A 26,679-nucleotide genomic window follows, 5' to 3' on the forward strand; every position below is an offset into this window, starting at 1 on the left:
TGTTAACATAAATGCAGCTGCTGTCGTTCAGCACCACTGAACGACACAGGAAATCTTTCCTGCCTGTGGCCATCTCCCTGTACAACGCATCCACTTAACACACTGGTTACTGCTACAACTACACGTTTCTTTTCCAGCTATTTATTTATGAGTGACTTATGTATGTATATATTGTACTATTCTTAGTTAGCATATTGTCTATCTTGTCTTAATGTTGGTTTATGTTTATGTTGGTTTATAATGGAGCACAACAAAAAATAATTTCCCCCAGGGATCAATAAAGTATTCTGATTCTGATTAAATGCAATTTAACCTGGGTTTCGTTTAGACTTGACAGCCAACACGTTTTTCTCCCTTTTTCATTAATTTTCAGACGTCAAACAAACTTTCAGAATAAGATCTACTAGAACCACAAATTAAGACTCATATTTTGAGTCACCAAGTATTTTCAGCCTCTGCTCTTTATTATTTTCCTTTTACTTAAAATCATACTGAAGAAAAAAAAAACACTGCAAAATTGAGAATGAACATAATCCTACATTACTGGTGTGTTAACAGGTACATTGTGCATGTATATTAAATATTTTTTGTCTGTTGTTTTGAATTCAAATGCACTACAGACAGTACTTAACACATGAGATTTATTGTACACTTAAAAAAAACCCACGAGTATGTGATCATACAATACCATAAAAAATAAGATGATGATAATTTTTAGAGTGAAAAAACACATTAATAATAATGCATATATCGTGCCAACTGAGAACAATACAAATTGTTTGGTGATGTTACTGAGCTGGGCTTTAACACATAATTAGTAAGCATGTACTTAATAAGTGCATATTTCATACTGTTCACACATGAACAATGAGAGCTTCTGACACTTCTTCAACTCTTTTTATCCACAGAGTTCTTCGTGCTTTCTTCTTTGTGGTTCAGGATTTTTAGTACTTTTGTAGGCTTGAAATCTTTTTTGGGCTTCCTTAGCTCTTTTAATCCTTCTTTCTGGAAGTCTGAGAAGAGACGAAAGAGCAGCAAAACAAACATTAAGCAGTAAGCAAGCATTGACATAGAGCATTATTTGTGATCCAACGAATCAATTTCTTTCTGCCTTCGTCATACAGGCAAAACAGAAGATACAAAACAGTACCAAAGAGCTTTTATTAGAAGGCTCGTTATCTTACCTTTGTTCATTACATCTTCCCAAAGCACGTTATTTTCTCTCTCCCTAATCAGAAAAACAAAGTTGCACTCAGATCAAATGTACAAATGCAAAAGCATAATTGATTTTTTTTCCTTAAGTACCTCTGTCTGTCCTGATCCAGGCAGCTGATGATGTGGTTCCTCTGTTCAATGATGGTGACCAGCTCATCCATCAGCTTCTTCTCTTTATCTCGATCCTCCTGACTCCAGTTCTTGTCTGTGTGTGCAGATGATGACAATGAAAGTTCAACACAATGAGATTTCATTTAACAAATCAGCGATCTCCATTGGATTCCACTGATAGGATAGCAACAATATTCTTATAGAAACATTAATTCATTTCAGTGCCTTTTAAGAGTCAACTCAGAGCCTTCTTGTAGTGTTTCTTGTTCTTGTTGCACCATTTAGAATCAAAAAGCATGTCAGGATCCAGTGTTACTTACCAGTCTGTGAATGGCAAAAGTATGTGACCCTCTAAGATTAACTGGTAATTCAAATATGTGATTAGAAACAAGTGTTTTCAGTGACAGACGTAACAGTCAAGTGTGAGCTGGTGTTTCTGTTTCTCATCAGGCTTGAAAAGTTCACAAAACCATCTCTAAACTGTTTGGACTTCCACTAGTCTAGACTTACAGTAGCGAGTTTTCAAATGGAGGAAATGCTGGAGCATTGTTACCCTCCACAGCAGTGGGTGTGTTGTAGCGCGGGAGGTCACAGAGGAACAAAGGTTAGTGAAATCTCAGACTCTGTTCCCTCACAGTGGCCAAAACTAGATCACTTTCCCAAACCAATAAATGACCAAGTCTATTACTATGTCACGTTTGTTTAACTGGGTCTTCTTTCCTTCTTTTAGGATCATCATCTATTCTTCTTTCCAGCTGCTCCCTTTAGCACCGCAGTGTCTCATCTGCCTCATTAACACTCTGCATTTCTTCCTTCACTACACCCATGAATTTTGTCTGTGGTCTTCTTCTTAGACCATCAGTCTTTGTCCTCTCTGTGGAAAAACAAAGTGCTCCTCAACACCACAAAAACTAAGGAAATAATGGACTTCTGGAGAAACAGACCCTTAGCCTATCACATCAGCAGGGACTGTGTAGTGACTGAAGTTTCTGCGCCTGCATCTGGATGATGATTTAACCTGGAAAACCTACACAACTGTGCTGATCAAGACGGCACAGTTGCGACTTCACTCCCTGAGGTTTCCTGAAAAACAATTCCCTAGCCAAGGAGCTTAAAGTGTACAGGCGGAACTGTTTCCTGGTGTGGTTTGCAAGCTGCGCTGCTCAGGAAACACTCCAGAGGGTCATCAGCGCAGCACGGAAAATCACCGGCTGTGCTCCTCTCTCTAGGACCTCTACAGGTCCTGGTGCCACAGTAAAGCCCACAGTATCCTGATGGGCACATCACACATCCTGGCTGTTACCCTCAGGGAGGCGGTGCAGTTGGAACAAGGCAAACAGACTTGAAAAACAGCACATCTCCCAGAACTAATAAATGAACACTGAAGAGTTTGCCTCCTTTCACTAACCCGTGCAACCAGTATTCACAGCTGTGAACAACAGTGCAATAATAATGACACACACAGACATACATACACATTCAAACACACACTGATTGAGATAGTTAGATTGCCTTCTGTGCACTAAATAGGACTGCATACAATTTCACTGTACTTTTCTTACATGATCATAAAGATTCTACACGTCTAAACCCTCTAACTATATCTCTGAACCGTGTCGCAGCAGGTCTCGGCTTGTAAACATTCCTTTTCACCCTTTCAGCCATGCTGTCACAAATCACCCCTGACACGCAAAAGTCTGATGGCAGTTATGTCAACTTTCTGCTAAAGACCTCTCATCACGCCTACAGAACCTTGGATAAAAGAATATTGATCCCTGAATTATTTACAGATCAGTAATTCCCGTTAATGTCAAATACAGTGGGTGATAAAAGTGACTGAACAATGCACAGAGCTACATACTAACCCGGTTTATTAAAGAGACACCGGAGGTCGTACTCCACGTCGGTCTGCCTGTCCTCCAGCTTTTTCTGCTTTGTCCTGAGAAATAAAAATTACACATGTGTTTACGATGCTCAGAAAACACGGAAAAAAAGAAAAGCCGCACAAGTGAAAAAACGCTTACAGATGAACCAGCTCCGTGTCGTGGCACATCAGAACATGCCGCTCGTGGATAAGACAGAACCACTCCATTAGCATTTGTTCCTCCTGTTTATCTGAAATAAAAAAGCAGGAAGTGTCAATGTAATGGTATTTACACAAAGCGGCTTCACAATATTGAGAATTTTGTGCCAATAAATTATTTTATTTAGTACGAACCATTTTTGCAGCCTCTCAGGTTCCTCTCCAGTTCCACTCCTTTTCCCTCCAGTGTCTCCAGATGTTGATCCACTTCTCTCATCTGCACCTGCAGCTCTTCTGGGGAAGTGCACTGATCTGTCTGCACCTGTCAAGCAACAAATATCACCAAAACTGAAGACTTCAAAAAAGAAATAATTTCTTAAATAAATCACACACCAAAAAAAGTGACTAAACCTTGTTATTCTGGGTAAACTACTCAGTTTGCTCAAAACGTCTCATCTTAATGATGAGTCTGCATCTACATGACACAAAGGCACATCTAGAAATGACTCAGAATTAGATTTTGTGGCCTTTGAGTTTGTTTTAAATCCAGCTGTTGTACCTTTCTCTTGATGAGTGGGAATCCATGGCCAGGTGCGGGGCCCCGACAAGGCGAGAGGTCCTGAACGGTATTTGATTTGGATAATGTGGGTCTTTGAGCCTTAGGATCGTTTTCACAGGAAGGCTGAAAATAAAAAAATATATATAATATGGAAAACTGTAAGAAACGCCATATGAGACTGTCCTCTGGTAGAACGTGAAACGCGCATTAATGTTTGGCCTTTATTGGTTAACTCTGATCTCTTGTCGTACCTTACTTCGCCACGATGTGGCAGCTTCATCCGTCTGTGCTTCACCGACAGGTGCAGAACGAGGGTCAGACGCAATGGCTGGCACAGAAAGACTTCTGGGTAAAATGCGACTCTGTCTTGATGCAGGAATGGGACGCGGACCTGCTGCTTCTGTCACATCTGACGGAGCAATCTGACCGCCATCTCCACCTCTTTCACCACAAGGTCTCTCTATGTTAGTATCTGCAGTCAATTCTTTTACTGGGTCAGGTTCTGCAACGTCAACACGCCCTCTGAGATCCGGGCTCTTCTGTGGGAGAGCTTTTTTTTCTTCAGCCTCCTGCGATGCCAAGGTGCTGCACTCTGATTGGGTAGCTCCCAAAAAAGGCTTATTTTGGTCTTCAGATTCAGATTTAGCAACCTCGCTTTGAGAGTCGTCCTCCTGCACATCTTCAAAAGGATTTGGAGCAGGAACTTTGGGTCTTTTGGACGACCCATCTAAGTTAGAAGCAGATTTGGATCGAAAAGTGGGAAGTGGAGGTGGAGCTGGAGGCAGCTGTGTCCAAGGTCCCGGATGCACGAGGGCCATCCATGGATGGCTGCTTTTCATTTTAGATCTAGCGCTGACTGGGCTGGTGCTATAGAGTATTGGAATATAAAAACACATTGAAGAAAGTCAGTTATTAAGACCTTATCTCTTGTTCCATTTTATGAATGGGCATTTTCTTTTATTTATTTGAATTCCACCACAGAAACTTTGCACCTATATTTCAAAACACACGATGTGCTGTTAAGTCTGTTGACTTTGGCCACAAAGGGAAGAAAACATCTGATTCAAATTTGGCCCATCTCCCCTTCAAGGTCATCTGTTCAAGCCTCTCTATTGTAGTTGTTTTTAGATCCTAAGCCAAGAGTGTCTGTGATGTCAGAACATACCTCAAACCTGTGTAGAGCCGGAACATCAACGTTTTTGTGAGACTGACACGTTTCAGACGGATTTGTGCATTGAGAATTTGTAACCCAGGATCAAATCCAGGTCAGTGCAAACTTTTACTAATGTGGCCACACTAACGCTCACTGCTCGCTCAATTTAGCCTCCTGGAACTTCCTCTTCTTTCCCAAAATGCTAAAGAGCTCCAAGGTAAGAACCTTGAAAAGCACCCTGGCCAATATTAAATCAGGTCTGGGTTCATATTTTTATTGGCAAATGTGACAATTCGTTTTTCAGCATTTAATAAATAATTAGATACAAATCAGAAAAGATGCATGAGAAAAGACAAGTGCGTGCCAAAAGGAAGCGATGAACAGGTTGTTTTTGTCACACTTACCCTTGAGGCGGACTGGCTGCACATTTGCTTGGACTGGATAAACCACCTGCAGAGAGAAAGAGTGAGGAAAACAAAACACATAATGATTAGGTCTTAACAGAGAAACAGATGTAAGACCAGAATACACGCAGAAAGCAGGAATGTAATAATTACGACTGAACAGCTACAAGAAAACAAGTGTGCCCGTTTACCTGCAGCAGGGGAGCTATTTACAGTCTGTGAACTTCTGATCCTGGCTGCAGGAACAGGGCCTACAGAAATCCGCCTTGGTGCTGGAACAGGACGAGTCCTTCCATCTATCCTTTCTGTCCCGCCTGTTTCTGCTGTCTTGCAACTCAGTGTGTCCTGTGACTCGGTTTTCTTTGTGTAGTTAGGGACGCTGGTGATAGGCTGTCCACCCAGAGAATAACAAACTGTCTGAAGTTTACTTTGAGATCCAGTTTGCCTGCTGACGTCGACGTGAGTACCTTTACTGTTTGTCGCATGGTAAGCGCAGATCAAGGAGCCAGCGTCACTTCCCTGCGTGTAAGACTGTGGTAAAAGAGTTGCATGGCACACTTTGCACCTGAAATACAAAAGAGAAATCTAAATCTACCAGATCTACTGAATCAAGAGTGTCAAATATGATCAGATATTACTGTATTACAGTACTTTTCAGAAGAATTGAGCCTGATCTCATTTCTTCATATTTTGCTAGGAAAGTGGGAAACAGGCAGTGAGATTTATTGGAACATGCAAACAGGAATAGTGCTCCAGGCTTTCTCAAGGACATTCAAAGCTCTTCTTTTGTTCAGTTCTCTGTCAAGATGATCCTGCACTGCTTCAATAATGTTGAGGTCCAGGCTCTGGGAGGCCAATCCATGACTGTTAGTGTTCTATTGTTTGTTTTTCTATCCTTCCTTAAGAATGGCTTTTTGACAGATACTCGTCCACCGAGACCATTTGTGATGAAGCTTTACGGAGCATTAGATGGAGCAACTGAAGGTCCAAAAGTATGTCTCAGATCCTGTTTCAGGTGGATGGATTTTTTCCCCATTTCTGAAGTCCATGGCTTTTAGATACTTTTCATACTGTAGATAGTTTATTGGGTCTTTAATGTATTTTTTATGTCACACACCTGTCCAGTTTCCTCAAACCTACTGCACACCATGCCGAGATATGTCTAGTTTTCAACTAATAACTCTTTCTAAACTGTGCAAAAATACTATTTCATGCCTGCAAACTTTTCTATCTCTGGCATTTTGTTGTTGTTGGTAGATTCAGCTAAATAAATGGGAAATAATGACGTACCTTTGCCACAGGATGCTAGTAACAAAGTGCCTAAATATACAATTTAAAACTGGTTCTTCACCAAGTAGTGTGTGATGCGCAAACACAACACTGTTTCATCCGTTAATTTGGGTGGAGTTTTTATGCTGGAATGACTCATAGGCCAGTGTTGAGCAGTTTAACCATGAAATTAAAAAAAAGAAAAAAGAAAAACAGCTACAAGGACTTTACTAAAAATGAGCGAAAAAGCAGCCAATGACCAAAGAAACTGAAAAACTATTGCTCAAGACCACTTTTAAAAAGTGACAAGAAATTCTGGCTCCATGGAAACAAAATATAAAGAAACCTCGAGGTGGCTTAACACTTTTGCACAGCATTGTGACCTTCTGTTACCTGAAACAGCTGCGGTGGTAAACTTTTCCATCTATTAAATGCCTCTGTATTAGGTGCACGGGCTTCAAACACAAACTGCACACAGTCTGCGGCCTCGCATCAGAAACATTTTCCTCTCGACTGGTTTTGCTGTCAGTCAAGCTCTGAAAACAGAAGAGAAACCAGTCGCTCAAGTGACAACCACAGAGATGACTAAATCAGAACCAAAATAGCCTGTGAACATTCACCTTCATGCTCTTTGGATGATGGTAAGTTTTGCTCTTCGAGAGGCTGTGTGAGGAAGTGCCGTGCAATGACCACAATTTGGCAGGACCTGCTGTAAAGTCAAGATAAGACACGCAAATCACCGTGCATGCACTGTTTCTTTGAGGACGGGCCAGTCTGATTTCATTCACCTGACCTGAAGAGTGAGGGATAACACTGCATCCAAAATATTAATTCAACTGTATATGTTTGAGCAGGACAGCAAACCTCAGCCTGAAAATTTATGCTAGCATCTATAAAAACAACAACATAAAATTAAGGGCTACAACAGGCAGATTATCTTAAACGCACCCGAAGACTTCCCATTGAAGAAGCAGTAGTACTGAGCAAGGTAGGAGATGACGCTTAAACGATCGGGCGCCTTGGTGGAAATCATATCCTTCGGATGCAGGAAGGCAGGGATACCCAGCTTTGTTTCTGCTATCTCAAACGCCTGCAGGCCCACAGGCGAGAAACAGGGAATGAAAGTGAATAAACCGAAACAAAGATGCGGGATGCTTTCGTTCTTGTTTCCAATCAGAAACTCACCAGCTTGTTATTTTCATAAGCATTATCTTTGGAGAGGGACCTGAAGTCTCTGGAGTAAAGTGAAGAAATTGGAGAGATTCAATTAAAAACAAAACAAACAAACAAAAAAAACCCAAAAACAATAAATGAGCGACAAAGTTGATGATTAACTACATAATGAACTTTTCTAAATACAATAGAAGCAAAAAGCATTAAAAGATCAGAGATGAGATGATTCCAGAGGAGTGGTTCAGTGTCAAATAAACCAAATTAACCGATTTCAGGCCAATGAGACTGGACAAAAAAAGGGTTAAAAAGAGATGCAGATTAACCAAAGTGCACACGAGCCCCTCTGTTTCTGATTAAACAGAAACAGATAGGGGTAAACTGGAGTTAGAAAGTCAGAAGCAAGGCACACTTCACTCCGCACAGCCATGACAGCTCTGTTAACATATGGCATTACTCACATGAGGTCAGGGCGGTGTTTGTGGATGATAGCACAGAACGCAAGTCCATCTGTGAATGAGGTTGACATGTTAGTTATTTCCACGTCGGGATAAGTGGCGCATGTGACGCGGCACCACTCCAGCAAAACTCTCGGTGATGCCATTTCTCGTGCAACTTTTCACAAGTGGGCAGGGAGCAGAACATGGCACCGTGTCAGAGTCGAAGAGATCAGATACAAGTGGTGCAGGTCTGGCTTTTTTTTTCGGAGGAAACAGGAAGCAAAGCATCTACCTTTGCAACTATTTCTCTGCGGCCAGACTTGCACGTCGTGGTGGCGAAGCAGCAAGAGCAGGAAGGAAGGAAGTTTATGTTTTCCCCCCCCTTTCGTGTTGTTTTTGTCAAATATAAACAAAGGCAAGTAAAGCGACCGCGCATTGCTCCAGCGTTTCAAACCACGACCACAAGTCTCCTACTCGTTTCAGCTCGATGCTATTTCCTCCACCGCAAAGATGCACCGAGCCCCTGAAGTGAAGCGAACTGTTAGAGAAACACTGCCAGACCTCTGGTCTGTTACACGGGGCTGATATTTTAAACTTAGTCCAGTTATTAGCTCTGCAGTTGTGCTCCACAATCTATGAAATGCCTAATAGCTGCCACTGGAGGGAGACACAGAGCTGTTCTTGCCGCCACTCTATAATTAGGAAGAAAAGGTTTGTAATTATAAGTTTATTGTCCGGGTGCAAACTTGACAGAACGATTCAAAAATGGCCGTGCCTTTTTTTGCTTATTCCAATCCACTTTTACTACTTTCCCCGCCCCAATTTTTTTTATGGAAGAGAAGCTTTCCTTAGTCTCGGACCACAAATAGATACTCAGTCACATGAGTTGGTATTGTTGAAAAAAAGAAAGTAAGAGGAAAAGTGTGTAAACCTAACGTAAATAAATAAATAAACATCTAAGTGAAAGGTTAGGCTTATTTTTTTTAATGCTTTGGTTTGAGGGAACGCAACTTCCGGTATGTTCTTCACACGAGCTCTTTGTCCTATGAAAATTACTTTACTAGAAAGGTTCGTATTCAAATTATAAAAAATATTTTAAAATACTTTGATACAATCTATTATGCAAATAGACTTTGTAATTTCATTCAGAAATAAAGTGAAAATTTTAATTTATTGTGTTTGAACGGACGTTTTGATGTGAAATAGAGCAATATTTTAATATATGAATTATTTGATAAACAGTGGGGCAAAAAAGTATTTAGTCAGCCACCGATTGTGCAAGTTCCCCCACTTAAAATGATGACAGAGGTCAGTAATTTGCACCAGAGGTACACTTCAACTGTGAGAGACAGAATGTGAAAAAAAAAATCCATGAATCCACATGGTAGGATTTGTAAATTATTTATTCGTAAATCAGGGTGGAAAATAAGTATTTGGTCACCTCAAACATGGAAAATCTCTGGCTCTCACAGACCTGTAACGTCTTCTGTAAGAAGCTTTTCTGTCCCCCACTCGTTACCTGTATGAATGGCACCTGTTTGAACTCATCATCTGTATAAAAGCCACCTGTCCACAGCCTCAAACAGTCAGACTCCAAACGCCGCCATGGCCAAGACCAAAGAGCTTTCGAAGGACACCAGGAAAAGTATTGTAGACCTGCACCAGACTGGGAAGAGTGAATCTACAATAGGCAAGCAGCTTGGTGTGAAAAAATCAACTGTGGGAGCAATCATCAGAAAATGGGAGACATACAAGACCACTGATAATCTCCCTCGATCTGGGGCTCCACGCAAGATCTCATCCCGTGGGGTCAAAATGATCATGAGAACGGTGAGCAAAGATCCCAGAACCACACGGGGGGACCTGGTGAATGACCTGCAGAGAGCTGGGACCAAAGTAACAAAGGTCACCATCAGTAACACACTACAACGGCAGGGAATCAAATCCCGCAGTGCCAGACGTGTTCCGCTGCTGAAGCCAGTGCATGTCCAGGCCCGTCTGAAGTTTGCCAGAGAGCACATGGATGATACAGCAGAGGATTGGGAGAATGTCATGTGGTCAGATGAAACCAAAGTAGAACTTTTTGGTATAAACTCAACTCGTCGTGTTTGGAGGACGAAGAATACTGAGTTGCATCCCAAGAACACCATACCTACTGTGAAGCATGGGGGTGGAAACATCATGCTATGGGGCTGTTTTTCTGCCAAGGGGACAGGACGACTGATCTGTGTTAAGGACAGAATGAATGGGGCCATGTATCGTGAGATTTTGAGCCAAAACCTCCTTCCATCAGTGAGAACTTTGAAGATGAAACGAGGCTGGGTCTTCCAACATGACAATGATTCAAAACACACCGCCCGGGCAACAAAGGAGTGGCTCCGTAAGAAGCATTTGAAAGTCCTGGAGTGGCCTAGCCAGTCTCCAGACCTCAACCCCATAGAAAATCTGTGGCGGGAGTTGAAAGTCTGTGTTGCTCGGCGACAGCCCCAAAACATCACTGCTCTCGAGAAGATCTGCATGGAGGAATGGGCCAAAATACCAGCTACTGTGTGTGCAAACCTGGTAAAGGCCTATAGTAAACGTTTGACCTCTGTTATTGCCAACAAAGGTTATGTTACAAAGTATTGAGTTGTATTTTTGTTATTGACCAAATACTTATTTTCCACCCTGATTTACGAATAAATTCTTTACAAATCCTACCATGTGGATTCATGGATTTTTATTTTTATTTTTATTTTTCACATTCTGTCTCTCACAGTTGAAGTGTACCTCTGGTGCAAATTACTGACCTCAGTCATCATTTTAGGTGGGGGAACTTGCACAATCGGTAGCTGACTAAATACCTTTTTGCCCCACTGTAGTCAGAATTATGTATTGCATACCACATACCAAATATTATTAATTTTACTATATATATATATATATAATACAGATGAGAGAGATCCTTTACTTGATGTATTACAAATATCGTAGTGCTTTCTATGTCATTCAACTCTGTTTTCTACGTGTCCATCCACTTCTCGCGAGATCGAGGCACCACATAAATCTCGCAGTTATGGCTGCGCCTCCCGATGCAGAGAGTTTGGAGTCACGTATCAGTGAGTGTTTTAAACTTATTCTCCTGCGCCCGTGTTGTCCGGGGACCCCGACACTGAGAAGTTACTATCCGTGAGTTGTTGTAGATGACATGAAAACTCACCGTAGCTGCGTTTGTCCCGTTAGAGGGGACTCGGACCCTGCCGTAACACCCAGGATGCTAACCTAGCTGCGGAGCTCTACCTTCCAGCTGTCAACACAGCACAGACATGCTGGCTTTGGATTTACGACTCTATAGCTAAACCGGGATGCTGGGGGCAAGATCGTGGGACCCAGAATTTGCATTCACATAGGATAGACTGTGATTAAAGCAAACCTGTGACTTCGTGGAAAAGCTCGAGAAGACACTGACACGACTGTGACTGTCGACAGCAAGCTAGCTAACCTTACACTCAGTTAGCACCTGTCCCATGTAGTCTGCTTGATGACATGCTGGGATACACTTCTAGCCTGCTTAGTCCAAGTTTTGTACATTATATTTCGACAAGACAACCTTTATGTTTAGTGAAAGACCTCATGCACTCCGTGGCCAGTATGTTAAATATTTGTAGTTCTTTTATGAACATAGCATAAACGTCCAAAAATGATTAATAAAGGTTGTAATGTTTACTTAAACTGCCACAAAGAAGCGTTTTAGAGGCATTTTGGCGGCTATATTTAGGCTGTGTCGCTGTGCTTATATTTCATTAGTTTTATATGGGTGTAATTAACTGAAGGAAGATACTAGGACATTATAACAACTCGCAGTAACAAAATCCGAAAACATAAGCATTTAAGCATAAAAAATAATAAGATTCGGAAAGGTTGGTAACATTTATACATTTTTATGTGATATCCCATTTCAGACAGAGCCACAAATCCACTAAACAGAGACACAGACTGGAGTAGCATCCATGCCTTCTGTGACCAGCTCAACAATGAGTTGGAGGGGTAAGAGCTGGCCCCAGGGCCAAGACATTATTTACACATCATTACATAATTATAGTCTTACTGAGCCTTGTGATCATGTCTTCAGAGATATGTTCATCTTTTCTACAAAAGGACAGTTTTTCTTCTACAACATTGGTAACTGTAGCTATATCAACACATATATTATGCCAATTTCTAGTTGTTTTTGAAAATGGCAAGGGTAATAGAAATTGAGCACAGATTTTTTTTTTTTGTTGTTGTTTTTGTTTGTTTAGGAAAGAGCTTTTGTCAGCAGTCATTTTAGAATTTTGAATAATTTTATGCATCATTTATTTTAAATAAACCACCCCCAAAAATGTGACATGTTCATAGACCGCAGCTGGCCACCAGGCTCCTGGCCCACAAGATCCAGTCTCCACAAGAGTGGGAGGCCATGCAGGCATTACTTGTAAGTTCAGATCAGAATCAGGATCTGTTCAGTTATTTTCAGATGCTTTAGTTTCAGCTTTTGCCATTTTTAGATTTTTTTTTCCTACCCTTCAATTTCAAGGTCCTGGAGACTTGTATGAAAAACTGCGGGAAAAGGTTTCACAGTGAAGTGGGCAAATTCCGTTTTCTCAATGAACTCATCAAAGTTGTTTCTCCCAAGGTAGGACTTTAGGTCTCTTTGTGTCTGTGCCTCTTTGATACAGGTCTTTTTTTTCCTTCTCTCTTGTTGTTGAGCTTTTTGTGCAAATGACCTGGGTTTCATCTCCAATTTAGTACCTTGGAACACGGTCCCCTGAGCCAGTTAAAATAAAAGTTTTGGAGTTGATCTATAGCTGGACTTTGGCGTTACCAGATGAAGCCAAGATTTCAGACGCTTATCAAATGCTGAAAAAACAAGGTAAGAGTCGATCTGTCATTTGATGAATCCTGTCAAAACCCATTTTTAAAGAGTAATTATGCTGAACTTGAAGATGAAGATGCTGTAATAGAGTTGAACATTTGGAGCTGAAAATTAAAGTAATAGGCCCACGTGGATAAAATGCCTTACGTTGTAAATCAACTAATGAAAATGATTAGACACATTTAAATAACTCAACACCTTCATGTTCTCTGCTTGTTAATCAGGTATTGTTAAACAAGATCCTGAGCTGCCACCTGACAAGCTACTCAACCTTCCTCCACCCAGACCCAAGAATGCTATTTTTGAGGATGAAGAGAAATCCAAAGTAAGGACTTTCGTACTAAAATATATGAACGAGTTATGTAGATGTGATGAACTAGCATCCGATGTTCTTCCTCATGTGAACTCTGACTTTCTACTTTGTCAGATGTTGTCTCGCCTATTGAACAGCTCGCACCCCGAAGACCTCAAAGCTGCCAACAAACTCATTAAGGAAATGGTCCAAGAGGTAAACACTCTTTCCTTTTCCTTCCTATTTTCTTCACCACATTCATTCGGTGCAGCGATGTGTGATTTTTAGGAACAGGAGTAAAATGGTGCACTCAGAGCGGAGCAATAACTGAAAGAGGAAATTGGGAAATTGCCCTGTGGGTGTTTCCATCTTTTGTACTCATTTCATGTCTAACAGGAATTAGTCTTTGCTCTCATCCATGAACCTGAACTGATTTCTCCCTGACCTTGCTGCGCTCTTGCTTTACTGCCTCTGGCTGTGTTTGTTGTGTTACAGGTCACCACAGTTTGGACTGTTCATGACTGTTTCCTACATGTGCACTTGCTTTTGGCCAAAACCCGGTATGTGTGCAGTTTGTGAGTTTGTGTCTCGTTGGTTTTAGGATCAGAGGCGTGCAGAGAAGGTGTCAAAGCGGGTGAATGCCATTCAGGAGGTAAAGGAGAGCGTCACTTTACTGACCCAGCTTCTGCAGGACTACGACAGCACGGCTACGGATCAGAGCAATGCTGAACTCATTCAGGTGAGAAAAAGACAGATGCTTTAAATCAAAAGATCACACTGTAAATCAACCTGAAGCCATCTCCATTTAAAGTATTTTTTAACGTGGCGTGTGTGCTGTGTGGTCAGGACCTGTATCAGCGCTGTGAGAAAATGAGGCCAACACTGTTCAGACTGGCAAGTGACACGGAGGACAACGACGAGGCTCTGGGTGAGCTTAGTTATTATTCATCTGCCACTGAATAGGAGCTCTCTCCTTTTTTTCCACTGTCATATCACTCAAGTGATGGATGGAATGAAAAGTGAGGGAATGGTGATGGAATGAGGAAGTAAGGGAAATTTTTCAAAGGAAGCTACCAAAGAAAAAGTGAGGAAAGTAGACACAGGGACAAATGTTTGTAGTGAGTTGTATAAGAGGCTGGACACTGTGGAATGAGAAAAAAGGTTTGTACCGACTGACTGGACGGAGCGATCGACCTGGAAAGGGTGTGAGTCAGGTTAGGGGAAATGTCCTAACAAGTGAAGAGTGTGTTGAGAAGATGGAAGGAGTACTTTGAGGAGCTGATGAATGTAGAAAATGGGAGACAGAGAGGAGGAAGTGAGGGCAACTATGAAGAGTTGGTCCAGATGACATAATTGTGGAGGTGTAGAGATGTCTAGGAAAGAGAGAAGTGGAGTTTTTGACCACACAACCCTGGACAGTGAGGTCGGATCTCAGAGGAATGGAGAAGTGTTCTTGCTTTTTCAAGAACAAGGGTGACCTATAGATGGTCTAAAAAAATCTCTCTCATAGTATTTCTTTTTTTTAAAGAAATAAAGTGATGGTTTCTATTAGCGCATGAATTTATTTTTCTTTTTTGGTTCAACAGTTTATGAGCAGTCTTTCTAACAGAGGCAGGCGATTCTGATTAAATCCAGTGATAAGGATGAGCACTTTGTCATCTTTCCTCAGCGGAGATCCTGCAGGCCAACGACAGCCTGACTCAAGTCATCAACCTGTACAAGCAGCAGGTGAAAGGGGAGATTGTAAATGGAAACAACACATTAAACACACAGAAACAAACCGGTGGGTGAAGCTTTGAACACTAAAGAAGCCAAAAAGATTTTACTGTGTTACAATGAGCTGTCTAAAAGAATCTTTTAGTGAAGGATCAACAGTACTGATGGATTTCTCACAGGAGGAGGCACAGCGCTGCTAGATCTGTCAGGATTGGACACGTCACCACAGTCGCCGCCTTCCTTCCCAGAGTTTCCCACTCCCACAGACAGCCTAAACCCTCCCTCACATGGGGACATGGGGATTAGTCTCCTTGATGACGAACTCATGTCGCTTGGTAATAAAACACGTCAGACAGGCGTATGTAGCATACAACTTAAATCTCAGAGTCCTGAATGGAAACTGAGGGAAAGAAAACTTTTGTTCCTAAATACTACAACACTTTGCACCTCACACAGGTTTAAGTGAAGGAACACACACCTCTAACCCCGCCTCACAGCCTGAGGACTCCACCGCATGGGACTCGTTCCAGGTGAGCGGTGGAGAAAATCTATTATTGCATCTGTGAAGCTCTCATATTTTTTTCCTGTACTCATTTTTTCTATTTATTTATTTTTTTAAACTTTCAGTCCTCTGACAGCATAGATACAGATATCGCAACTGCGCCCAGTCTCCTTTTGAGTCCAGATCCGCCTCCCCACTCTCAGCCTCTTTCATCTGGCTCCACTCCTGGGAACTCTGCCTTGGATGAACTGGACCTGCTGGGAAAAACCCTGCTGCAGCAGTCTCTACCTCCAGAGGGCCTGCAGGTCAAATGGTACCTAACAGGATTTGAGCACGATCACATTTTTGCTGAATTCATAGGAAAAGGCTTCTAGATGGCCATAATACTTTTGTAGTTTTGTAGTTTGGACAGCATCAACATTGAGTCAGGAGTTGGTTAAACTACCGTTTCTGGAAAAAGCAGATCAAAATCATTTAAGAGCTCAGAGCAAAAGTTGACGCAGAGTTGCTCATTCTTCTTCTCTAAGGGACAAGCAGCAGTCTAAACCGACTCTGAGAGACCTCCAGAACAAGACCGGGACAAACATCGCTCCAAATCCAATTCCAGCTTTTACCGCTGAACCTCCTGCACCTGTTCCCAACTCCCAGCCCAGCCTTAAAGCCACACTGCTGGATGTGTCTCCCTCTCACACTGAGGCTTCTTCTGCAGACGTTTCTCTGACTGACGTTTTTGTACCCTTAGAATCCATTAAGCCCAGTAAGTAAACGAGATCACTTATTGGTTTTATACCAAGGAAGCTTGTTTGGTTTTGAGTGTTTTGGGTATATGATGAACTAATTTCCTTTCTGTCCTGTCTTTCTGCAGGTAGTCTGTTACCTGTAACTGTGTTTGACAGCCACAGTCTGCGGGTTCTCTTTCACTTCGCTCGCGACTCTCCTCCGTCTCGACCCGATGTTCTGGTGGTGATTATCTCCATGCTTTCGTCAGCCCCTGTGCCTGTCACAAACATAAACTTCCAGACTACTGCTCCAAAGGTCAGCACTGATATAGTCCAAGGCCTTTGTCCCCTCTGTCAGATGGAGTAAATGAGATCCACAGCTGCTGATTTAGTGTCTCAGTTAAAAAAAAAAAAAAGAGAGAGAAACAAAACAAAACTCTAATGTTGTTTTTATTTATCAACTGCAGACGATGGCCGTGAAGCTGCAGCCCCCGTCAGGGACGGAGCTCCCCGCTTTTAACCCCATCCTCCCTCCTGCTGCTGTCACACAGATCTTGCTGCTAGCAAATCCAAACAAGGTAGGTCCGGATATTTCACAGAATAGATAGAAATGTCCTTGTGATGTCTGGCTGAGCAAAGGCCAGAAAAAAAGAGCCTTTAAACTGTTCAGCAATAGATAAGTGCAGCATATTTTCAGTGCTGATTATCTTGGCCAAGGTTGGAAAAAAGAATTACAGATCTAGAAAAATGAAGCCCCAACTTAATTTAATGAGAAAGCAGAATTAAACACAAGCTTGAAAGCAACTCTGCACTGGGCTGTACCCCATTTAATTATTTCTTTGGACTGTTCTTTTTGTACAGCATTCCACTTTTTAGCCTTTTAAAAACAAGAAGTTAAAAGAAATCCCTATCCCAAAATTATTTTGACATTCATGCCCATGATTAATGAATTTTAACAAAAACTACAGATGTGACAGAAAATAAGGAAAAGCATAATGGGTCCATTTGAATCCCGTCATCTGATGGGAAGGTCAAGGAGCCTGTCATTCCTCTTGTCCCAGAGCATTAATCCAAGCTGTCATACTTAGCCTCTCTCTGCATGTGTTTGTGTCTCAGGAGAAAGTGAAGCTGCAGTACAGATTAACCTTCACCATGGGAGAGCAGGAGCACAGCGAGAGCGGCAGTCTAGAACAGTTTCCGCCTCCGGAGAAATGGGGGAACCTATAGCATTTAAACACAACCACAACCTGACAGACTTTCTGCTCTCAGACTCGCCCCCACCCCCTAAACTGACTCCTGGGCTGGAGGCCTGCTGAAACCTTTTTCCTTTGCAGTCATGTTGTACTTTCTTTGACTGGTATTGATTGTGTTCCTCTGATTACACTCATGCGCAGTCAGTGTAATGTGTGTACGCTTTGCTATAACAAGTCACGTGTCTAGGTCTAGTCTGCTGTATGTGGTTGCTTAAACAAACCTGCAACAGCTGCTTCATAGTTGTTGCAGTTGTTTTTTTTTCTTTCTTTGTTTTTTTTAAACACAGTGCTACAAAGGAAGTAAACTACAACAACTGTGTGCATATTAGGTTATTTGGTGTACTTTATTTTTCACCTCAGGCAGTCGAAATCCATTATCAGCTGTTTACCTTCACATCAGCATGCTGCGGTCGGTGAAAAATGGGACACAGTGCTTGCAAAACCCAACGTCAACACAAAGCGACTCTTAAGTTTGCAAAACGAGGCTGAACTGAATCAACTTGTTGTGGTGTCTGTTTACGTTGATTGCTTTTCTTTCACATTGACTGAGTGCACTTTGTGATCACAGAGAATGATTGTTTTAACACTTTTGTTTTTCTAGCTGACCCCTCGAATCTTGTGTAATGAACAAAATTTACTGTTAACATCAAAGCTGTGTATTTTCTGCCATATGTGCCTATTTTGCAGTTCTAATATTATTTAAAGTTCAGTTTTCTTTTTCTCATCTGTTACATGTTTGTCATCTGAGGCGTGCAGATTCAGATACGTATTAATATAGTCATCTTTAATACGCTATGAGTTCAATTTTGAGATTAGTTTGACATTTGAGTTGTTGTGTAAGCATTTATTCGGAAAAATGGAAAACTTGAGCATATGCAAACTGAGCTGCACTCCGGTGCTCTGAGCGCGGTGTCCGTCTCAGACGTGTTCAGATCGTTTCTACAATCTGCGATGCATGACAGCCATGCTGAACACTTCCTCCCACAGGATCCCGATCACATTCCACTGCACTAATTTCCAGTAAGACTGCTTTGTTAAATGCCAGATATAGCAGTTCTGTTATGTACATTTGAAATGTGTGAGAGCATAACACTGGTAAAATGGGGAAATAAAATTTATTCTTGGTGATCAAAAGAAGTGTTCAAGTGTTTACAGAAACACACAAACATGTCCTGTACACCAAAGAACTTTATTAAACATGAAAAACAAATTTAAAAAGGGGACTTACTGTTTGCTAGGAAATCTCATTCATCACTGCTGCAAAGACCAGACCACACTGGTGATCCTCTAAACAGGTAAGCCTCAGGAGATTTGTTAGTAAATACAAACTTAGAAATCACTAGTTGGTAAGGCCTCAATTTGCACCTACATAACGAGATCGAGGTAAAGCTCAAAGAAAAACACTCCAATGTGGTAAAGGTTTTTAACCCACTTTCTTTTTTTTCCTTTTTTTTTAAATCACATCAGGATCTGTTTTTAATATTTCAGAAGGATTTTTTTGGCTTCCAACAATGATCTGAAACAGAAAAAACAAAATTAACTTCAACACCTACCTTTGCCATACCTACACAGAAAATAACACTATCAACCTCTTGGAAGTAGCTCACAAAGAGATTCACAATACAAAACAGCAGCTTTGCTTTTTTCCATCCAATACAGCTGCAACAAACTAAGCTAAACGAACACAGAATTGCTTTAAACCAACTTTAAGCTGAAAAAAAAAGTTTTCCACGCAAACACCTGAAGCCAGTCGAAAACTAATGTTGAAGAAATGAAGATCTCTCAGTCAACTAAAACATGCTTTTAACTGGAATGTTGGAAGAGCGATAAAATGAAAAATTCAACACAAATCTGCCCGGGTGTAGTTTGTGTTGTGCTGTGTAACACTGATGCACATACGACATCATTTCCTCCCAGACAGAGATGCCGGAGGAGGCGCAAACTGGAATGGCGAGTGCCCCATCAAACCCATCATAGGCTGCGGAGGGTTGAACTGCTGAGCCATTAGAGGCTGAGGGCCTGATGAAGGAGGTGGGGCATTCCCCGCAGCGCTGCCTGCTGAGCTGGAGCCACCTCTGGAGCTGCTGTTATTCTGGTACTGGTCATAGGAGCCGGAGCTATAACTACGTCCTCCATCCCTGCTGCTGCGATCTCTGTAAGAAGAAGATTGATCCCCATCCCGGTTGTTTCCGCCGCGGCTGTAGCTGCTGCCACGGCCATCCTTTGAGCTGCTGCCCCCACCAGCAGAACGCATCCGACGATCACACTCATCCTGGTACATCATGTTGGGATTGTTTGAATTGGAGTTGCGGAAACGGGAACGGCCACCTGGGAATTAAAAGTTGTAATGAAACTGCTAGCTCATTCATTTACCCAAGCATTTGTTTATGTGATCAATCACTTGCACCCTTAAATACAGTCAATCTATCCTTCACATACTACCAAAGCTCATCCCCATTTAGGCAAATCAATAAAGACTCTTCTGTGGTGCAGAGAGATGCAACACATGATGCTTAAACCGTTCCTCACCTCCTCCGCTGCGTCCACTGTCGGCCAGCTGCAGCAGTTTGGGATTGATCGCCTGCCGGGCTTCCTCCAGGACCCGGATCAGCTCTCGGGCCTGCCGGAGGTTCCCCGGAGTGAAAAAGGTGTAAGCGGTGCCTTTGTTAGTGCTGCGAGCTGTACGCCCGATGCGGTGGATATAATCCTCGGATGAGTTAGGGTAGTCATAGTTGATGACAAACTTGACATCCTCCACATCTTTGGCAGCAGGGGAGAAGAGGTCAGTAACAGGGAGGGAAAAGATGCAAACAGAAGTCAGATCAAAACTAACGCTAATTGACTTTTACATTATTTTGAGTGTTCATTAATTTTGTCTTTTAAAATGGGAACAGTCACACAGACAATAACTGCAAGACACCCATCGTCCTCTGAAAGCATCACTTACCAGTCAAATCATCGGCTATTTGTACTCTGCACGCATTTAGAAAATGACCTAACGTGCCAATTAGAAAAACAAATAATGTAGCAGAGAAATAAAGTATGTGCACACATGAAAACAGGTTACATGCAGTCAAATATAAGCTGCAAAAATAAGGAAAAAGTTGCAGTATGAGAATTTGGATAAACATTAAAAAAGAAACAAATTTTCAAAGGCTGTGACCCTAAAATTAAATATATAATGTAGAGAAATTTCTGACAGAAAAGATTAACTCAAAGTTAAGAGGTCTGTTTCTCATTACAGTTGATGAAGGGCTCAGAAAACGCTGCTGATTAGAGAAAATGGACGTCTTGTTTTGGAAGCATAATGACAAAGACTGGCGGAGGAGGAAAAATAGGGAAGGGGGAAGGGTTAGGTACAGTACTTACCCTGTAATCAGAGATTTAGGGATTTCCCTCTCTGTCCCCCCACCCATCACCAGTCATGGGAGGTCTGCAGGGGTAGGAGGAGAGCGCACCGGACAAATGCAGTCCCTTCTCCAACCTCGCCACTCCTCCACAACCCTCCCAAAGCTGGAAGCTGTCTGGGCCAGAGCTCCAGCTGGACTGTGCTGGGTTGCGGTCTTACCCTACTCCTAACTGTGCTTCTTCGTGTGTCCTAGCCGTGATCGGCCTGGAACCATTACTGCTGGGCTTATGTATGTTTCTAGAGGAAGAGGTCAGTGGAGAGGCCTTCTAGATTCTTTTATGTCAACTTCAAGGATCTCGTATCCTTGCCATTTTTTAGATTACAAAGAAGTGGTGATACTAACTTCTAATTAAGAGATTGGTTAGTGAAAGAAGTAGATTTTTTCGAACGGGCTTTGACTAGTGCTGCTTGCTCCAAATGCCTCCTAGGTCACGTCAAAGGGCAGTGGTATTACCGAGCCCAGCTTTTCAATTTTCGTAACAAGAAACAGACACTAAAGGAGGGAGGACGTTCTCTTTAAGAGAGATTTGGGAGTGGGCTCTGCCAGGGAATGTGCTCTAGTTCTTATGATGGTATTTAGAAAGTCTGACCTGGTGATCTGGTGTGATGTATACAAAGACAACAGGCCAAGGAGTTCAAGACAAAGGGGAAAGTGAAAGCTGTGGGTTCAGGGATAGAGGTGAAAGGGACAAAAACGGACAAGTCAGAAATGTTTAAAGGCAAACAAATAGATAAATAAGAGACCAAAATGAGGGGGGGGGGGGTAGTGAAAAAAAGAAGAAGAGAAGGAGGGATGAGAGAGAAACAGGCAGACAAATTAAGAAAGACAGAATAAAAAGGAAGGAGAGTGAAAAGGAGGGAGACTGATCACAGTGAGGTGGCTCCTCCAGGACTCCTGCCAGCCAGGACCAGACATGACGTCCTCAGAGGGAGAGGTTGGCCTGGACAGCCAGTGGTGGGGGTGGTGTTGGGGGCTGGCATCAGGGGGCAGTTCAGAGGGAAAGTCTCCAGAATAGCCGCCCGTGCCCGGCTCGGCTGCTTTCCACCCTCATTTCCTGGCAGGTGTTTCTGTCTTTATCGTCTTGTGACACACCACTGCAGCACATCTTCACAAAACTGTTTTCTATTTAAGTGCATTAGCTGAAAGTTCAAATTTAGGCACAATTTTATGAGTTTGTTATTGAATGGACTTGAATCTCCTCGAGGACTTTACGGGAAAGTTTTCTTAATCCGTTACAGCCGTTAGATTGAATACCGGCTGTGAATATGAGTGAATGTTATCAGCAAGTGCTTTGGGTTCATCCCTCTGTTGATGGCATGCCAAATAAGAGTCCAGCCTCCTCCACGCCCCCTTCTTCGCCCTCGAGCATACGATCAAATTTTGGAAGCCCAGCGGCACCCTGCGCTTGCCACTCCCTCCCCGCCCGTCATCACCCAGGCTGCCAGTGTCCTGGAAGGCGGGGGGAGAGCTTCATTAGCGGGCTCTTTGTTAAGTTTTCAGCAGAGACGGCCGTGTCTGGGAATCAGATTAATCAGGCTGTCTTTCTCCCCAAGACAGCTTTCGATTTGTCATGCCTAGGTCCGGCTGCAGGCTCCCGAGAGCCTGTGTGCTTCTAGTTGCCAGAAGAGAGACTTGAAACAAAAACAACACAAATAAACAAAATGAAAAGAAAACAAATGAACACAGAATTAGGTTCAAAGTTGGACTGTTGTGCTGTAAGGGGCTGCTTGGCTAGCCTCTCCCCTTACATCGTCACACTTCATTCAACATCAATCCTTCGTTCGGCTTTCTTAGTGTTTCTTTAATAAAGCAAAGAGACTTCAGTGTCTGGAGGAAAGCCTGCTTCAATGACATACTTCTTAGATACACACTTTATCTGAGAAGCAGCGCATGTGTTTGTGGTTGGCCTTTGATAAATTTACTGTGAATAAAAATGCAGACAACAGCCAGATCAATATATACTGATCATTATCATTCTAAATACTGAAGAGGGAAATATATTGCATGTATGTGGGGCTATACTTAGGAAATTACTTGCTTTATACTTGAGCACACATGACATACCAAGCCCACGTGAGGCGACGTCAGTAGCAATGAGGATGGGTGCTTTGCCACTCCGAAACTCTGCAACATGAGATGAATAAGAGGTGATTAGGATCAGCTAATTAATTTAATTCAGTTCAGTTTGTATAATTATGCAAGCAGAGCCAACACATGGTTCAGGGCAGCACAACACAACAGTACAAAGAACTGTCGTACAATGAAATGTCAGTGTGTGTGTTTATTGTACCTGATAATACCCAGTCTCTCTCTGGCTGACTCTTGTCACCATGAATACACATCGCTGGCCACCTAGAAGACAAATCAGCAACTTTAACAGTGCGTCTGTGTGTCTCTGCTCTTTTGATTTTCTCTACAACCACTCATCTGATGTACTACAAACCAGTGATGGGCAATTCAAGCAAAAGTACAATTCAATATTTACAGTGGACCAATTTGACAAGTCTTCAATTATTGCTCCTAAATGACTGTGCTTAGCTAAGGCTGTGGAATAGCTTAAAAAGCTCCAATAGCTCCAGTCCATATACACACTCCAGTGTTAAACTGCCCAACTTCAGCATAGATCATACCACTGGGTGACATCATGGTGTCCATTCTTTATTACAGTCTGCAGTTAAAACGGATGCTGGGATGAGTTGGTATACTCACCCGTCACGTCTCATCCTACGTGTCAGGTCATCACACCGTTTCTTGGTCTCAACGAAGATGATGGTCTTGTTTTCCTTCTCAGCCATAATCTCTTCCATCAGCTGGATAAGCCTGAGAAAAGCAAAAGAAGCAAATGCATTATAATTAAAGGGATGTAAACGCACACACCAAACACAGCAGATGCTGTTATTATTAACGTGAGAAGTTAATTCCTATGTGACCAGATCACCAAACTCTTACTTTTGGTCCTTTTCGCTCTCCACGCAAACGTCAACAATTTGAAGGATGTTGTGGTTAGCGCTGAGCTCCAGAGCTCCAACATTGATCTGGACATAGTCCTTCAGGAAGTCCTCTGCCAGTTGGCGAACTTCTTTAGGCCAGGTAGCGCTCCACATCAGAGTCTGTCTGTCCGGCTGGGCAAGAGAACCCACCAAATAAAAAACTATACACTAAAACAGCTTTGACTTCAAACATAAGAGTAAGCAGCAGAAAACAGAAAAACAAAGAAAAAAACCCAAAAAGACAGAGATACAGCCTTTGAGTATTAGCTTTTACCCTGATCTGATCCACAATTTTGCGTATCTGTGGTTCGAAACCCATGTCCAGCATGCGGTCAGCCTCATCCAGAACTAGGTATGTGCAGCGCCGCAGGTTGGTCTTTCCAGCTTCTAGGAAGTCAATGAGACGACCCGGAGTGGCGATGCAGATCTCAACGCCTGGACAAGACAATGTTAGCATGTTTCAGTATGTAATATAATCAGTTAAACTGAAAATAAATAAGTTACAGACTAATCGAAAGTGGTTCCCAAAAGGACACAACTGTATGGTTGCATGCTCTAGTAGTCTTAGTAGTCTTCACCTCTCTCCAAGTCTCGTATTTGAGGTCCCTTGGGAGCACCGCCGTACACACAAGTGCTTTTGATGCGTGATGACTTTCCATAGTCATATGCCACCTGCTGGACCTGCTGAGCTAGTTCTCTCGTGGGGGCCAACACCAAGCACTGCACAGCACATATATAAAGCCACATCAATCCTCTCTTTAGTGTTTTAGTTTTACGTTGTGCTTTGAGGTCTTTAATATAATTAGGTTATTCCAAGGCAGACTACTCAGTGATTAGTGCTCTCCTTTTCTCTTCACGTACAATGGGTCCATCTCCACGCTCCAAGTAGGGCTGATGATTGATGTGCACGATTGCAGGCAGGAGATACTGAAAGAAGAAAAATATGGAAGACTGGTTCAGTCTTCTTTCACATCTTTCACCTGTGAAATTCATCTGTGTGGTGCGTACAGGTGAAGAGGAAGACACATCTCACCGATAAAGTCTTCCCAGAACCCGTCTGAGCAATGCCCACCATGTCTCTCCCACTGAGTGCCAGAGGGAAACCTTGAGCCTGAATGGCTGTTGGTTCCTTGAAGTTTTGCTGCATCAGTACATCCATTACATATTCTAGTTGGAAGAAGCAAAAATAAGGGACGATAAAGTATCTGGTTATGTATGTCTGCAAACTGTCCACAGTGCTGCAAGTGTATCCATGAGTGCATGTGCTTACGAGGAAACTGTGCATGATGGAAGCTGGTGACAGGTTTTGGGCAGCCTGAGCCTCGGACTGTGATTTCTTTCTTTCTGCGATACTCCTCAACATCATACTGAGAGCAAAGAGAAGAAAAGCAACAAGTGAAGACAGACAAAACAACACAACAGGTGCAGCTGAAGGTCAGACTGTGACATGACGGACATAATACCTGGCTCATTCGCTGCACTTCGGAATTTTCATTATAGAAGTTTTTCTCAAATTTAGGAAGCTCATTCAGGTCCCATCTCTTCTTTCGTAAGCGTTCCCCAGGATTCCGAAACTTCTTACCCGGGGGTGGTCCTCCTCTGCTTGATCCGAATCGGGGATTGCTGGAATATGACAACGAACTGTAAGGTCAATGCAACCGCTGCTAGTCACAATAAAAACATATAATAGGGTTTTATGATAACTAACTAGCATTAGCTGACAAGCTAACTTAGCAGTCCTCTTACCCTCTGTCACGACCACGGTCTCGGTCTCTGTCTCCGTAAGAACCTCTCATTTTGAGGGCTCTTATTAAGTTTTGCTAATGGACCTTTATCTTCTACAGGTTGTACGGCTTTTGCTTACAGATACTTTTTCTGGCCTTGCTTGAAAACTCCAGAAGCTTCACTCGGCGAGACCGTGAATTAGCTTGGAAAACTGACTAAATCAAAAATAAATTAAAATGTCGTCTTCGTAAATGCCTGCTGAAAAGTTAAGTAGCACAACCCGCCATATTTCCGTTGTGACAAGCGTCGTTAGGGTTGCAATAGTAATAAGACGCAGGAGATGGTTGTGTTGTTGTTAGCTTAACACAGAACCGGAAGCTGCTGTGACTGGCTGGCGGCTGGATAAGCCCCGCCCCCATACTGTGAGTGACATATTCATGGCACGCGTACGTCTGTTTACTTACTTGGCCATTTATTAAACAGCTTTGGAAACTTAATGCAATACACTCACTGGCCAGTTCACGTGGTCAGCTGCTCCTTAAAACAAACAGGCCATCAAGATGAGCCGCTGAACTACAAACCGAGCTTTAGAATTGAAGGCAATTTAAGTGACTTGGAAGATGACATGGTTGTTGCTTCCAGTCGGGCTAATCTGAGTATATCAGAAAATAGTGAAATATTACGTTTTTCCCCACATCACCGTCTCTAGGGTTTACAGAGAATGGTCTGAGAAAGAGAGGGAGGGGGGCATAACTACTAAATACCAAAAGTTGAGTAAAAAACAAAAACAGTCCAAAACATTACTTGAACAATCGTCTTTCTGTCAATGGTGTT

At 42.5% G+C, this 26,679-nt stretch overlaps 3 protein-coding genes across 5 annotated transcripts; 1 reads left to right on the top strand and 2 right to left on the bottom strand.

Moving 5' to 3' along the window:
- Positions 1-453: 453 nt before the first annotated feature.
- On the bottom strand, positions 454-9,512 carry LOC147332123 (MICAL-like protein 1). 2 transcript variants are annotated; one of them, XM_086288537.1, is made up of 16 exons: positions 8,637-9,511; positions 8,366-8,414; positions 7,920-7,968; positions 7,683-7,824; positions 7,355-7,443; positions 7,128-7,270; positions 5,657-6,030; positions 5,466-5,511; positions 4,160-4,775; positions 3,909-4,031; positions 3,545-3,671; positions 3,351-3,441; positions 3,192-3,265; positions 1,306-1,420; positions 1,185-1,228; positions 454-1,013 (listed from the first exon to the last, which is right to left on the bottom strand). In XM_086288537.1, the coding sequence occupies exons 4-16, from the start codon at positions 7,765-7,767 to the stop codon at positions 889-891; spliced, it is 2,052 nt and encodes a 683-aa protein (XP_086144663.1). In that variant the 5' UTR covers positions 7,768-7,824; positions 7,920-7,968; positions 8,366-8,414; positions 8,637-9,511; the 3' UTR covers positions 454-888. The 2 variants fall into 2 exon arrangements, with proteins under 2 accessions (XP_086144663.1, XP_086144662.1); XM_086288536.1 differs by having other exon boundaries at positions 8,366-9,512.
- A 1,871-nt stretch (positions 9,513-11,383) lies between these two features.
- Positions 11,384-18,043, top strand: LOC147332124 (ADP-ribosylation factor-binding protein GGA1-like). 2 transcript variants are annotated; one of them, XM_086288539.1, is made up of 17 exons: positions 11,384-11,512; positions 12,286-12,370; positions 12,722-12,797; positions 12,900-12,998; positions 13,112-13,235; positions 13,463-13,563; positions 13,666-13,746; positions 14,132-14,269; positions 14,377-14,458; positions 15,200-15,313; positions 15,426-15,581; positions 15,703-15,776; positions 15,874-16,061; positions 16,276-16,505; positions 16,614-16,783; positions 16,935-17,045; positions 17,584-18,043. In XM_086288539.1, the coding sequence occupies exons 3-17, from the start codon at positions 12,783-12,785 to the stop codon at positions 17,692-17,694; spliced, it is 1,794 nt and encodes a 597-aa protein (XP_086144665.1). In that variant the 5' UTR covers positions 11,384-11,512; positions 12,286-12,370; positions 12,722-12,782; the 3' UTR covers positions 17,695-18,043. The 2 variants fall into 2 exon arrangements, with proteins under 2 accessions (XP_086144665.1, XP_086144664.1); XM_086288538.1 differs by having other exon boundaries at positions 11,388-11,442.
- Positions 18,044-18,681: 638 nt separating this feature from the next.
- Positions 18,682-26,231, bottom strand: LOC147332125 (putative ATP-dependent RNA helicase DDX17). The gene is made up of 13 exons (XM_086288540.1): positions 25,867-26,231; positions 25,584-25,743; positions 25,391-25,487; positions 25,154-25,287; positions 24,982-25,047; positions 24,699-24,840; positions 24,395-24,555; positions 24,080-24,252; positions 23,840-23,950; positions 23,421-23,482; positions 23,195-23,254; positions 20,250-20,480; positions 18,682-20,048 (listed from the first exon to the last, which is right to left on the bottom strand). Exons 1-13 carry the CDS (start codon positions 25,914-25,916, stop codon positions 19,624-19,626), a joined length of 1,872 nt encoding a protein of 623 aa, XP_086144666.1. The 5' UTR covers positions 25,917-26,231; the 3' UTR covers positions 18,682-19,623.
- Positions 26,232-26,679: the final 448 nt, after the last annotated feature.

This window comes from Aulonocara sp. 'chitande type north' Nkhata Bay, linkage group LG4 (assembly GCF_057382095.1).
Source record: "Aulonocara sp. 'chitande type north' Nkhata Bay isolate Kocher_YH1m ecotype deep benthic linkage group LG4, A_spYH_male_GT1.1, whole genome shotgun sequence".
NCBI classification, from domain to species: domain Eukaryota; kingdom Metazoa; phylum Chordata; class Actinopteri; order Cichliformes; family Cichlidae; genus Aulonocara; species Aulonocara sp. 'chitande type north' Nkhata Bay.